The sequence below is a fragment of the Leuciscus leuciscus genome (assembly GCF_965113295.1).
Source record: "Leuciscus leuciscus genome assembly, chromosome: 13".
NCBI classification, from domain to species: domain Eukaryota; kingdom Metazoa; phylum Chordata; class Actinopteri; order Cypriniformes; family Leuciscidae; genus Leuciscus; species Leuciscus leuciscus.
In genome coordinates, this window is record NC_138737.1 from 20,642,540 (window position 1) to 20,658,407 (window position 15,868).

Genomic DNA, 15,868 nt, shown 5'->3' on the forward strand with positions numbered 1-15,868 from the left:
TCTGTTCTCTTTAAATTGTGGTCATTCATTTAAAGCAATAGTTCACCCAAACATTTAAATTCTCTACCCTTGTGTTGTTCTAAAGCTGTATCATTTGTTTCTTCTGTGGAAGACAAAAGGAGATTTTTGTATAATGAAAATGGATGGAGGCTCGTAAGTTTAGAAAAAGGAAATTTGGGGTTTGTACGATTTTTTTAAGGATTTTGTCTTTTATGCTCACCAAGGCTGCATTTATTTAATCAAAAATACAATAAAAGAGCAATATTGTGAAATTCTATTTCTCTTTTCTATTTTAACATATGTTAAAATATAATGTATTCCTGTCGCATAATCCTTCAGAAATCATTATAATGTGCTGGTTTGATGCTGAAGAAACATTTCTTAGTATTATCAATGTTGACAAACAGTCGTGTTGCTTGATATTTTTGTAGAAAATGTGATAAAATGTGATTTGTTTTCAGGTTTCTTTGATAAATAGAAAGTAAAAAAACAGCATTTATTTGAAATAGAAATCTTTTGTATCATCACTTTGATCCATTTAATGCGTCCTTGCTCAATAAAAGTATTAATTTCTTTTAAAAAACATCTTTCTGACTGCAAACTTTTAAATGGTGTCATAAATTCACTATAAAAGTAGTTTGTAAATCTTGTGATATCTTCAGTCTTTTGATTCCATACAATAGTGAGAAAAAGGCTGAAATTTAAGTTGCCCTTCATCACAGGAGATATGATTTTCTGTGAATAATGAATAACATTTTTTTTATCAGATTTATTTTTTTAATCTAAACTTTTTTTTTTTCACTCTGGTTTTGAAAGTTTGGCTGCTTCTTTTTATTTTTTTAATAATCTGTTTTTCTCCTATACTTCTGATCAATATGGAGAAAAAGGCCTGACAGGACCCTTGTTTACTCTGCAGAGCTAATTGATTCTCACTGCTGTTCTGATCAATTTCATTTCACACATCATTATGTCAGCATAAATATTGTCCCACTGTGCCCACAGATAAATGCTTGTCTTTTCTTTTTGTCCTCTTTTCAAATGTTATCTTCGCACCTTTTCGATTCATCTTCGCAGTCGGAGCTCCACAGAGACCGTTAATGTGTTAACGAGAATGTGACCTATTGTTATCGTCCTCTTTATTTAGCCGAGGATGTAATTATAATCCTACATTCTATCCATATGCAATTCATTCCTTCAAGCATTACAGTATCATCAGAATTTGTGAAAGCCGTGTTTTTCATAGCCTGTGTTAAAGGACATTATGGCTTTGAGTAATTGTAAGAGGTTTTAAGAGGCTGCTTGTGATGCCACAAAGCAGCTAAAGGAATAAGGTTACCTACAAGCTTTCTAAAGGTTTTTGTCTTTCTGTTTGCTAACTTTATCCTTCCTTTTTCATCACTGTGTTCTGATACATGAAGACAGAAAGCATAGAAAAATATTTTTTTTTTACGTCAAAGTAATTGCTATATTGGAAAGGTCTTTATTTACTCATCTTTTTTTTTTTGGAACAGCAGAAAGAAAAAGGTAAGTGAATGGGAGAGAGAGGCAGAACTCAAACGCCAGTCAAATGTTTTTCACACTTGTTTCTTATGGTCTTAAAGGGGTGGTTGATTATGATTTCACTTTTCTAACTTAGTTATTACTGTGTAACGTTGCTGTTTGAGCATAAACAGCATCTGCAAAGTTACAATGCTCAAAGTCCAAAGCAAAGGGAGATATTTGCTTTTAAAGTTAAGGACTAAAACAAACGGCTGGTAGGGACCACACAACATTCCTCCAGGGTTAGTGACATCAAGAACCCTAAAATTTACATAAACCCCGCCCCCGGAACACTATAGAGCTGGTAAGTCCCGCCCATCCATAAAACCCCAAGTGGACCTCTAGGTTGAAATATCGTCAATGCAAGTGAATGGGAGAAAATAATTATTTTCTGGTCCCGTTTGAATTGTGCCATGAATGTGAACATATGTTGTCTGTGAATTTTTTATATAATTTTTCATGTTACTAGTTTGACAGTATATGGTATGATTTTTCAGCTAGCAGTTGTGGAAAAGACATAACGAGAAAGACTACATGTCGCCTATGTGACGTCACCCCATAACGTTGACTAACCCGTGGTTTTCGCCAACCTCAACGATTTTGTCTTCTCCCTGAAAGAAGGCGGTGAAGTGCACCAAAGACACAGCCATGTTTAGCGGGATCCGTGAGCTAGTGTCCGTGTGCAAGTGGTGGTGACGTTTCAAACGCGTCGAAAGCAGCGAAGAGTTGTAGTCCACAAAGTGCTCTCACACAAAGTCTAACCGTATCAAACTTCTACCTGCTAAATTGAAGCATTCTTTACACGAAAAATTATATTAAAAATTCACAGACAACATATGTTCACATTCATGGCACAATTCAAACGGGACCAGAAAATAATTATTTTCTCCCATTCACTTGCATTGACGATTTTTCATCCTAGAGGTCCAGTGGGGTTAGCGGAAGGGGCGGGACTTACCAGCTGTATAGCGCGACAGAATATGCTAATCAGTGACCAGAAGATAACTACACATAAGCTACACAAATTCATCAACTAACCATTCAGTAATGTCCTGTTGCTTCTACATGTTGTCACTTCTTCTTGAGTCTCTCCATCATTGACTCTGTTGACATAATCTGACTCCGGTTTGAACATAAAAGGCTAAAAGTTTTTGAAATTTTCAGTGCATGTCTGTGTGAGGTAAAAGGACACAAGCTGTTGTAGCTCCGCCCTCTGCGGGGAGCAGCAGCTCATTTGCATTTAAAGGAACAGTCACAAAACCGTGCGTTTTTTCTCACCCTCAAAAAGTGATAACTTTAACATGCTATATAAAAATATCTATGGGGTATTTTGACCTAAAACTTCACATACACACTCTGGGGATATCAAAGACACATTTTACATCTTGTGTAAAAGGCATTATACCACCCCTTTAAGACCTTTTGACCTAACGGTTTAATGATTAAAATGGCTGATATTAATTTTATAGTTATGCTTTTATTAATTTGACAAAACAATCATTTGAATTTATAATATATATATATTTTTTTTTTTCTTTACAAATAATACAGCCTCTGTGAGCTCTTGAGACTTCTTTCCAAAAAATAAATAAATAAATCTTACTGCAAACTTTTGAACTGTAGTGTATATCCCTGATAAACCTCACTAAATTTGGTTATATTTATGCTTGAAGAAAAAGCAATGTCAAAATATTTTTACTGTAAAATAAGACAAAGACATACAATATAATATTTGTAGCTGGAAATCGCTACTGCACAGCACAGAATTAATCAAATGTTTTCTTCTCTTTCTTTTCTCTGGTGCTGTTCTCTCTTTCTGATGGTCCCATGTTAATTTGAGTAGCGCACCGAGTGGATGAGTGCAGATTCTCTATCTCTGCCTCTTAGTGCATGGGAGTAGCAAAGGCTAATTGAATAGCATAGCTGTAATAGGCTAGATTTAATTTGCCTTGCCCGCACTGAAAACCAATTAGGAAAACGGTGAGGAGGGATGGTCGCCTTCTAGACTGACACTCTCTGCGTCTGCAGAGTTTTTCAGGACTTGCGGCCGAACCATTCGGCAAATGTTGCCTGTGCTCACAGGATTCCAGACCTGACCCCAGCACAAATGGCCCCCTGGCTGTTGGGAAAAAAAGGCTTAACCATTTTCACAGACAGCCAAACACGCTAATTAAAATTGATAATGGGGAGAGAACAAGCTCAGCTCCACAAAGCTGACAAAATACGGGATTTTTCAGGCCCTTGTTTGTTTAGAAGTTGGACATTGAGCCAAGGGGAAGGTCAGTTTTGTGGTGCTGAACTGGCATGATGGCTTGCTAATCTGCTCTGATTGTTTCTTATTGTATGGAAATTGTTTTAGATTGAATTTATTATTGGATTCATGGACCTGGAACAAGTTTTATATACACAAGATGCTTGGTAATGTTTCTCTAATAATTATAAACAACACTCAAAAAAAGTTTGAGCATATTTTTTTAAGGTTTAATCATAACTCATTGAGTTATCCCTAAAATAATAATAATAATAGTTATATATTATATATCATAATTTATTATAATATACAGATTTTAAATTAAGAATTTTACAGTCATAAAAATCTACAGGTTTATAAATAATATCAAACAAAATGTTTAAAACAGAATGCATTCTTTTAAATGACAAATCATGGATGTTTTATTTGCCATTAATTGAAATTATATCATACATTGAGCATATTTAAATGCATCTAATTTAAACTTGTATTACTCATTCAGGCGTTGGTTGTATTGAATGTGCATGATAAAGGAGTAGAGAAACAAAATAGTCCATTATAATCCACAAACTAAAAAACAGGAGATCGCTGGAGAATAACGTTACACAACCAATAAACATCGACGAGACCGGACAATGGAACCCGGAAAAATACACAGGACTTAAATACAAAAAGGGTTTAAATACACAGGGGATGATTTACTGAAACAGAACAGGTGTAAGACTAATTAGCAAACAAGGAAACCAACTAGCAAATCAGGCAGGCAAAACGGTAACAGAACACAGAGAAAATGAAACCAAAACAGATTATTATTATTCTCATATTGCCAGGAGTTGTTTTTTGATTAAACTGGGGGCTATCCTTAAAGCACCGTGAAGGAGAATAAACAGTCTGAGAATCACTGTTTTGTATTACTCTTCTGTAATTTAACTCGTCTGGCGAGGACTAGTTTATAAATTTCAACGGTAAACACTGATGGTGGATATTTTTCTTGCTCTCTTTCAGCCCATTTTTTGTTTTCCTGCCTGATCATTTATTCTCTCCCTTTTGAAGGCTGCTGATGTCCAGATGTCTGTTTGTGTTATGGACGTTAGTGTGGTGGGTTGCCGGAGGGGCGAGCTTGTGTTGCCCAATTGCCTGTTGGCGGGGTGTAGGAGCCATGCAGCTGGGGACGAGTTGGGCTATAAATACCCTGCTGCTCACTCTCTTGAGGCCAATGGCTGTGCAATGCACTGGCTCTTTCTCTCAACTACAGCAACTCTTTCAGCACGCAGCATCTGAAAGGTCATTGAGTGGTCAGCCATGCAAATGACTGATCTCAGACGACTGTGTGACTATAAAGGTTCTTCAGTAGTTCTGCAAAGAACCTTCTTATCAAGAGCCATTTTCTCTGTTTGGGGCACTTGACTTGGCTCTTTTTTTTCTTTTTTTTTTAAACGGTTGAGTGTCTGCTCTGTAATTTAATGAAATTGGATCCAATTTGGAAAAGATGAAAGAGAAATAGTGTAGCAATAATAATAACAACAACAATTTATTATAGTATTGTCACAGTAATGTTCAGTTTGTTTTAGTTTTCATGGAAACTGATGGGTGGCGGGAAACTCAAACAAAGAAACTATAATCAATTCAATTGTAATGAATACAAACTAAAAGTCCATGAAAACTAAAACAAACTGAACATAGCTGTGACGAGTTGAATTAAGATAAAATAATCACTTTTTGTCTAAATAAATTTGTTTAATATCTAAAAATTCACCATTTTTATATATATATATATATATATATATATATATATATATATATATATATATATATATATATATATATGTTAAAATTAAATAAATATTTAACTAAATTTTATGAGTACAAAATGTATTAAATGGCAAAGCAAGTGGTTATTATTTTATTAGATAATAATGTAAGCAAATTGATGTTTATACATTTTTTATTTATGTTAACATTTTTATTTTTTATTGTGTAATAGGCCGGGAGCCAGGTCCACTCCTCAGGATGTTTTTTGCTACCTTTTTTTCACTATTATTTCCTATTATCTTATACCTTGGGCCATCACAAGTTGATAACGACCACCCCCAACTCGGAATTGTGAATATTAAGGTACTGCAGCTACATAAATGGCCATATAACCCTAAAATTTTGCATGGTGTATCCTGACACATAGGGGAAACTAGCAGAAAAAGATTCTGGGGATTGCTGCCTTTTTGCTATCAAATATCACCCTCAACATACCCCAAAAGACAAAAAAAATGCCTGTCCGCCTGACAAATTGTCATCAAAAGTGATCATTTTCAAGCATTTTATTATATATATCACTGCCTCAAATGTACATGTTCTCCACTGTACCTCAAATCGGAGAAAACAGAACTTTCAAGTCGTAGCCTATGATTCAATAGGTGTCATCATCGTACAGTTTCCATACATGTCATACCCAAGTTTATTAGATCCATGTCTACAGTGTGATTTGTAACAATCTTGTAACAATCTTATAGGATTGCCGAAATCACACAGTCTGTAGTAGGCATAATGAAGATGATTGTGTTGAGCTCTGGGTTGCAACGGCGGACATTTTTTTTCTCATTTGCGGCAGTTTGCGCGTTGGCTTGATGAAGAGATGCTCAGCTACTCATCTGCGGGGGGCCATATCTGTGGCGAATGCAATGTGTGTTACAGTAGCACTGTCAAATCTGGCTACCTGGGGCCGGTATAACATGCTCTCACACATTTAGTTATTTAGTTATTTAAAATGTACATTATGTGGCTTCAGCAACCAGATGCATTTCCACTTGTCCAGTTTAGTTTGGAATATGTCTCAGACCACCTACTGAAGTGGTCTGGGTGATCAGAAGTGTGTCAGAGGGCATTTACACCTGGTCTTTTAACAAACAGATAGCTATCCGATCAGAGAAAACATTTGTTCATTATTTTGCCTACTGGTTTGTTTGGACGAACTGAACGATTGTTTTCAAAGAATGTCATGTGAGCCATATCATGAAAGCACACAGTTTTAACATATCCGTTGTGACACAAACACTAAATTACATGCGAACACACACACACACACAAACTCTCAATCAACATATACCCAACCACAGCCAAAAGACAGTTGCATGGAAGCTTAACACAACATGCCTGGTGGACAGCAGGCTATTCAAGGCTATTTGTTTTCACATACTTGTCAATGATCAAACCATTTTCCCTTCGCAGCTATTCACACCACAGTCTAATTTTAGCCCTGTAGATTACCCATGGTTCACCCCCTCAGTGTAACGTTTCTGAATCTTCTCCAGAACAAAGGCCGCCCCCCGTTACACCTGACTGCTGCCATGAATTAGTAAACATGCTTTTTGTTCCTTCTGCTTCCTGTGATCTGAAGGGCTAAGCTAACAGTTTGGCTAACTCATCTATCCTGGTCATTTAAGAGCGGACGCTTAGGCAGGTGTGAGTATCTGAAGATCTCAAATGCCATATATTCAGGTACTTTAAACTGAAACTTTAAACTGGTGAGTCATTACATGGCTGTTTTTGGTGCCTTATATAGCACATTAGTTTCTTTTATGAAGTATTTTGCGCTCTTGTCAAATGGCATCTTTGATAGTTCAGGCTGCAAATATAGTCAATATTAGAGATTTTATCTGGAGTGCTAGTCAAACTATTGCATTTGATTATAAATGACATACAGTGAAATCCAAAAGTCTGAAAACTTAAGTGAAAATGCTTTTATTTTAGCATTTTCTATTATTATTATTATATGGATAAATGACACATACAAGTCTAAGATAAAGAAAAGGAAAAATATTTTAAAAATCTAGTTTAAACACGTCGAGTTCTTAGAGAAATGTATGCTTTGTAATTATGTTGGTTTCAAATGGTTTTGAAAACTTTTATACTGTTTTCAAAGAAAGTTTCAATTTATTATACAATTTAAGCCTGGTTTAGTTGCACTAGTAGTATGTTGAGATTCACGGCTATGGTAAGGACATTTCTGAAACACACTCGAAGCAGTTGACCAATCACAACACACTGGTCCAGCCAGCCAATCAGAGCACATTGTGTTCTTTCTTCGGAAGGAGGGGCTTCATAGAAACAGGAGCTAAACAGGGGTGCGTTTCCCAAAAGCATTGTTAGCCAAATATGGTTGCAATTTTTCCGTCTTTTCTAACATAATTGAACGATTTGATGTTTCCCGAAACCATAGTTCCAACGAACATTCGCGAACACGATCACAAACTTATGTGGTTGGAACTACAGCTCTTGAGCATAGAGCTTAAATAGATCATGCTCTTGGGCACTTAGTAAGCAATCTAACATTCAGTACATTCTATATCTTTCATCCCATTTAAATATATATACATTTTAATCTATAATTTAGCATGTCAATAATCAGTAGAGGGAACCCCCGGAGTATGACATATGAGAGAACCCGCGATGAATCAAACATCCAATGAAGCAAAACAACAGGGAACAAAAACAGTGTCCTCGGTCCGTTACAGCAGCATATTAGAAAAATTACGTTACATAGAGAAAGCTGCTGACTAAATGACCCACATGTATATTGGAGTAAAGTGTACGCCAAATACTGCATGTTAACGTGATTTAAAAAATACCGTCTTTCAGTTTTTTATGTAAATTAGCTATAATAATATTAAATGCATGAATTGCAATTTTCAAATTGATTAATTAGTAGAACTTATTACTCCACCACTTGCTCGTGACATCATTAATGACAGCCCTATATTGTTAAACCTATGTGGTTCAAACGACAGAGGTGCGACTAGTTTTGGGAAACTAGCTAGTTAGATTAAACAAAATTGCATCGTACCATGATAAACAGACTGTGAAGAGAGGTGCTGCTAATAATGTAAAATAAATGACTTTTTTTTTTTTTACATTCAAGCATGAAAACCTATTCTAGCAGACCCCAAAAACTAAATCCAGACTTTGCAAAAGGGCATAATAGGTCCTCTTAAATATATTGAAAATGGTAACAAGAAGATTTTCAATGTGGTCTCACACTTTTGGACATATCATTTTTAGACTTTGCATATCACACTGATTATGTGGTTGTTTCTTAAATTATCAGTTTTTTCACTCATATTTTAATCAGATCATAGCAGTCTGGCAGCCACTTGAATCAGTAAGCTTTTCAGTAACGGAGAGCTTTTGCTGAAGCTAAACATCTGGTTCAGCTCCTGTTATAGCATTCATGTTACCTGACTAACATCAGCAAGCAAGATCATCTCTGTGTGTGTGTGTGTGTGTGTGTTTGTTCATTTACAGCAGTTTAATATACCCACACGCATGTGTTCATGCCTGTTTGTTCGTTGTTTTCTGTACATTCAAATGGAGCAGCTGATAATGTTTTGTATGTAACCCAAACCAGTTTATGGACACACACACACACACACACACACACACACACACACACACACACACACACACACACACACACACACACACACACACACACACACACATGAACAAACAGACATGTTGATAGGCTTCTGTTTGCTTGCCAGAGTAGTAATGGCCCCTGGTAATGTGTAAAGAACATGATGATGGTGTAATGTTGCTTTGTACTCACTGGCCACCTGCTAAAGTCAGGCCTTACAGGAAACCAGCACTGTTGACAAGAACCACAAAAGAGTCACTCTGCAAACAAAAAACACACAGTGTACACACAGACATACTGGCTAGCTAGAATATTTAATTGTAGATGACATGCTTGTTTAGCTGTAACAAACCTTATTTCCTGCATAAAGGAAAAAAATCATATTAAAGTTGATATTTTCAGTTGAACTTCAGTTGACCTTTAAGTAGCAAAACCCTGGCACATAAAAGTGAAGTTAGTACTTTGAAAAGCTTTAACAATAGCTTTAATTAATATGCAACTTGTCTGATATTTCATATCTACTGTAACAACGTTCATACATTAAGTGTGACATAAGTGTCCAAATACTATTGGGGTCACAGTAGAAACATTTATATAGCTTTTATATAGCTTTTATATTTTATATAAAATGTTATTTATTTATTATTTATTTCTATATTAATAATATTATGTATTAAGATACGAATATTTATGTATAATGTTTAACTGTTTAAAAGTTTGGGGTCAGTACGATTTTTGGTCTCGTATGCTCTTATGCTGCATTTATTTGATCAAAAATACAGTAAAAAGAGAAATATTGTGAAATGTTATTGCAATTTAAATCATCCATCCATCCATCCATCCATCCATCCATCCATCCATCCATCCATCCATCCATCCATCCATCCATCCATCCATCCATCCATCCATCCATCCATCCATCCATCCATCCATCCATCCATCCATCCATCCATCCATCCATCCATCCATCCATCCATCCATCCATCCATCCATCCATCCATCCATCCATCCATCCATCCATCCATCCATCCATCCATCCATCCATCCATCCATCCATCCATCCATCCATCCATCCATCCATCCATCCATCCATCCATCCATCCATCCATCCATCCATCCATCCATCCATCCATCCATCCATCCATCCATCCATCCATCCATCCATCCATCCATCCATCCATCCATCCATCCATCCATCCATCCATCCATCCATCCATCCATCCATCCATCCATCCATCCATCCATCCATCCATCCATCCATCCATCCATCCATCCATCCATCCATCCATCCATCCATCCATCCATCCATCCATCCATCCATCCATCCATCCATCCATCCATCCATCCATCCATCCATCCATCCATCCATCCATCCATCCATCCATCCATCCATCCATCCATCCATCATTTATGTAGTTTTATTTCTGTGTTTTCCAGAAACTGCGGAATGAGGTGTTTCCATTGCATTTATCTGAATTATCGCCCCAGCATGTGGAAGCGTACCGACTGCTAGAGGACAGGAAACACAAACTTTCACCCGAGACCGCCGCCCTCTACCTGCTTCGACAACAGCACAAACTTTTGGTCAGTCAGCATGCATCCTTACTCTTAACCGGATGGCAATCATGCCAAAGACTTTGCGTCTGTTTTAATGTTTAAGGGTTTTGCTTTAGGAAAGTAAAGATGGAGAGTGTGTTTTGTTCCTTGCATAATGTTAAAGCCTAAATAAATGTTTGCTTAAATTGATTTTAACACACACTCTTATGTGCATATATACGTATATCCCACCGGAGATTGTTTGGAAGTCTTCAGGCTTCTCTTTGATGTGCTGGTCTAGATGTAAATGAATTGCATTGATTACATGCACACACCAGCTTATATTCCTGTCACATCATGTTTCCCAGTAGAAGCTGTCTGTGAGTCATCAGATTTCCCATTTCAGTAGCTTTCAATTCTGTAAAAGATGTGGTGTCCACAGAATACTGAATTGCATGTAATGAATGTTGGCCCAAATATATTAAGTTGAGATTTATTCAATTTGGGCGAATTTTCAGTAGGAGTAAAAAACTGAATTATGTAGTGCTCAACATCTTTTATTGCCATTGGCTTATAGAACAAATACATTGTCCACATAACTATGCCATTCACATTATAACAATATCATTTAATATTTAATTTTAGTGGGCTTTGTGGCATGTCTGTTTGTGATGATTACACATCATCATCATCATCATCATCATCATGTGGCCGTGTGGCATGTTCGGTTTTCTTTCTTAGTCTCACATTCTCTTTTTGTTGTGTTCCTTTACCAAAGAAATCGAGTCCAATGGAGAATAATGATTATAGGCCCATAGCCTTGACATCATGTGTCATGAAGTGCTTTAAGAGATATATGGTGTCTTTGTTAAAGACAGAGGTAAAACCAGTTTTAGATCCATTTCAGTTTGCCTATAGAGAACGTTGTGGTACAGAGGATTCTGTTAACACTATTACTAATGCTAATGCAAAACATTTGGAGAGTCCAAAAGCCTATGTACAGTTGCAATTTGTTGATTTTTGCTCTGGTTTTAATACAATAAGCCCCATGGTTTAATAAAAAAATTTAAGCAGTGGGGTGTGAACCCTTTTTTATAAAAATGTTATTGTTCTTTTTTAACAAATCTAATGAAGCAGGTTAAGGTTAACCATAGTGTATCAGAGTTTAGAAGGACAAGTATAGGTGTTCCACAGGGCTACGTTAGTTCCCCAATTCTCTTTACGCTCTATACAAATGAATGTACAAGTTCTGATCCTAGTAGTCTCAACCTCAGACGTCACGCCCACGGAACGTTGGCTAAATTCTGATGCATATGGTACACTTAACTGGAAACACTTCAGGAATGTCGAAGTCGTCATCTGATTGGTTGAATTTTATCGGATTTCCGGGGGGCGCGAGTGTCGCGTTTATTTTCGGTCCGCCGGGAAACAAATGTCATGACGCCAAAACCCCTCGTGGAAGAAGAAAGCCGTTGTATTTACAACTGAGACAATGAGCGCTTACCACGATCAACTAAATGCTGTATTTTCAAAAGTATGTGAAGTTCGCGGCTCCATTGATGCAGTAAACTTGCACAAGGTTCTTGAATGAATAATTTATTAGATGCACGCCGGTCTGTTATTGTAGGGACATCAACATTATATTGTCACGCCCCTAAATATGACGCGGTACAAAACAAACTGTGATTGGTTGTGTTACATGTCAGTTAAACGTCCTCTTGGGCGGTCCTTGGCCAAGAAATGCTGCGATAGAGTCCAAACCTTCTGCCGTCAGTCTGAAGGTCTGGCTATGCGAGACTATGATCCTAGTAACCTCATAATAAAATATTCTGATGATACAGCTTTGCTTAGCCTCTTGTATGATAATACTAATTGTAACGCAGTTAGATGTTGTGGGAAGAAGGAGGCGGGAACCGGCGAACATTCAACAACTTTAATAAAATAAATAAACATATACAAAACAAAAGTAAAGGCAGTAGTCCCTCAAGGACGACTGCTGCCGCATATAATAAAACAGAAACACAACACAAAATCCAGGCCTGGCCTCTCTCGTCCTTCACTGTCGTCGCTCCTCCTTTTATGTTTCCGCTCCTCCGTGAGAGATACGAGACTGGTGCGTCGCGCAGGTGTCGCTCATTATCAATCATGCCACTGCCCTCGCGCCGTTCTCCCACGGCCCTCGGCCTCGTCCTGCTCGCCACACTAATCTTTCTGTGTATCATTCAGAGGTAGAACATTTTATGAAGTGGTGTGACCTTAATCATCTCATTATAAATGTAAAAAAAATTGAGTAACTGAGGTCAATAGGGAACCACTTATATCTATTCATAAGATACCAATTAAACAAGTGTGTTCTTTTAAATACCTAAGTGTTTATATGGACACCTCACTTATCTGGGGATTTCATAGTGAATGCTGTCGTGTGCAACAGAGGTTACATTTTCTGTGAAGATTAAGGGCCAGATTTACTAACAGCTTGCGCCAGCGCAAACCCTCTTTTGGTGTTAAAAAACTACTGTCAGGATTTACTAAAGACACACAGTGAAAAATTTACGCTGAAAAGGCGTGGACAGGGTTATTTTTGCTGCTGATCTTAATGCTTATACATTTGTAGGAGTTTTCATTTCAGATGCAAAATTTAAGGGAGGAAAGTATTTAAATAAACCATGCAAGGTGATTTACTAAGGTATGCGCTCGTCAATTAACTGGTGTTTACTGGTTATTATGGAAATGATCTGGCCCTAAGAGTTTACGGGGTAGAACAGAAAGTAATGTATTTATTTTACCTGGCTGTTATTTAAAGTATAATACATAATGGTTATACTGAATGGTTTGGCAACATCACAGTTCAGTCCAAAGCTAAACTTGCCCGCCTGGTAAAGATAATAGGAAATTATAGGAAAAAGGGAATATCAACCATTGGAGTATTCATATGAGCAGTCTGTTATCAAGGAAGCTACCAAGATATTATCTGATCCTTCACATAACTTATATACGGAATATGAGTTGCTGCCTTCTGGCAGATGATATACTGTAGGCTACCTGTGTGTAGAGACAATCGTTTTAAGAAATCCTTTGTACCTACGTCGATTAGACTTTTAAATAAGCAATAATTATTTGTCTTTTTGTTCTTTGCGTTCATAATGTGTTGTGTATGTTTCATGGATTATGTTTTTGGTCAGTGTATGTGTGCACCAGAGTCCAAGACAAATTTCCCCATCGGGGACTATAAAGTGTATTGAATTGTGGACGCACAGAGCTGCAGTTCCTCTAACCTGTTAGTTGCTTGGAAACAGCATTTTTATAAAAGCAGTCCATTAGCATGTCACTTACCTTGTTTTGGTGTGTCACATTTTTGCATTGTTCAGTAACTGAGAAGAAGCATGTAGGAGTGGTGCATATGTTTGTGTGTATGTAGAACAGGCAGACCTGAAAACATCTTGCTCATGAATAATGGTAATTTTGCTAACTCTGGAGTTTTCAAACCGGGGTCCGGAGACTCTCAAATAGGGGTACAATGATTGTTAAATGGTTAGTTCACCCAAAAATGAAAATTACTCACCCTCATGTTGTTCCAACTTTTATGAAAAAAATAAATAAATAACGACTTTATTCAACCATCTCTTCTCTTCCATGTCATTCTCCTAAGCTGTTGATGTAGTGTAACAGCGCATCGCTTCTGGGTTGTACATCAGAACGCAGGCTCACTATTGGCCGACAATGGTCATGTGTGTGATGCGTGTGATGCTGGCCAATAGTGAGCCTACGTTCTGACATATAACCCAGCAGCGCTGCGCTGTTACACTACGTGATCTCACTCAGAGGCCTACAGAAAAGAAAATGAAGAGTTGAATAAAGTAGTTATTTTTGTTTTTAACTTGTTCGCCACTCTCATCCCTATCTCAGCCCTGAAAACACACACCTCAAGTATCTCTTATCGTCAACAGTGAAGTAGTGAGATATAGAGCCTGCAGGTGAACATGCATATATGCAGGGTCCACAATGAATGCCAATGACGGTTGAAGTAAGATTCCTTATCAGACATCATTTCATTAAAAGTACTCTTTCTATTCACATGACGAAAAATTAAAGGTCCCATTGCATGAAAATTTCACTTTATGAGGTTTTTTAACCTTAATATGGGTTTCCCTAGCCTGCCTATGGTCCCCCAGTGGCTAGACGTTTTGATGGGTGTAAACCAAGCCCTGGGTATTTTTGAGAAAATGAAAGCTCAGACGGGCGAATCTAGAAATCTTCCCCTTATGTCGTCATAAGGGGAAAGGTTACCAGCCCTTTCACTTCTTTGCCCGCAAAGAGAATTTGGCCGCCCATGAGAAAATGAGCTGCGCGAGCGCGATATTGGTTTTTCCTCGAGAGACATCATGGCTTGCAAACGAGCGAAGCATGGCAGTTGCTCAGTGTTTGGATGTACAAATGAACACAAAAGTATTTTTTTTAGTTCCTTCATCCGAGCCTCTAAAGAACCAGTGGGTTATGTGAATTTCTAATGTGTAATTGTACAAGTTCAGACAGATAATCTTTCTCTCAAAGTCGTTCAATACTGTTTATGCATCAGTAAATCAAGCCAGTGACTAAACGATCAACTTCACGTCGTTTCTCTTAGAAGGGTGAAAATAATCTTACTTAAACTGTGATTAATATATATACAGAAAGCGATCAAAGAACAATCCCTTTCCAATCGCCCAAGCTGTCAATCACACAGCGCGAGTTTATCTGGACACTTGCCAAAACTCGTTATGAAATCAATGACGCTGTTACACTGCACAACGAAGCTCTTACTGTACTTACCTCATGTTTGCATTGGTGAAATCATTAGTGAGAGTGCAGAAACTGAGTTGCAATGATAAGATCTTCATTCACGCGATCAGCAGGCTGTCATCTGCTCAATGCTCATCACTGCAACCTTTTATGTGATGGGAATAGATTTAAATACTTAAAAAACTTCTCACGATTTGTTAATCCCGATAGCTGTAATAGTAAAAACATGTAACAGCTGTAATAGTAAAAGTTTTCGAGAGAGTTCCACATGTAATGAGAGATATTTCATATGCAAGCATGTCAGCCAATCACAGCAGTGGGCGTTCACACTGAAGTCTCACAGCAGACACGCCCCT

General features: G+C 37.4%; 1 protein-coding gene across 2 annotated transcripts in view; it reads left to right on the plus strand.

The window, feature by feature from the left end:
• Positions 1–15,868, plus strand: part of rimbp2b (RIMS binding protein 2b) — a 139,660-nt gene that overhangs the window by 20,573 nt on the left and 103,219 nt on the right. For both annotated transcript variants that reach the window (XM_082188069.1, XM_082188070.1), the window contains exon 2: positions 10,635–10,781. In XM_082188069.1, the coding sequence (XP_082044195.1) occupies positions 10,635–10,781 (147 nt within the window). The remainder of the gene's footprint in view (positions 1–10,634; positions 10,782–15,868) is intronic.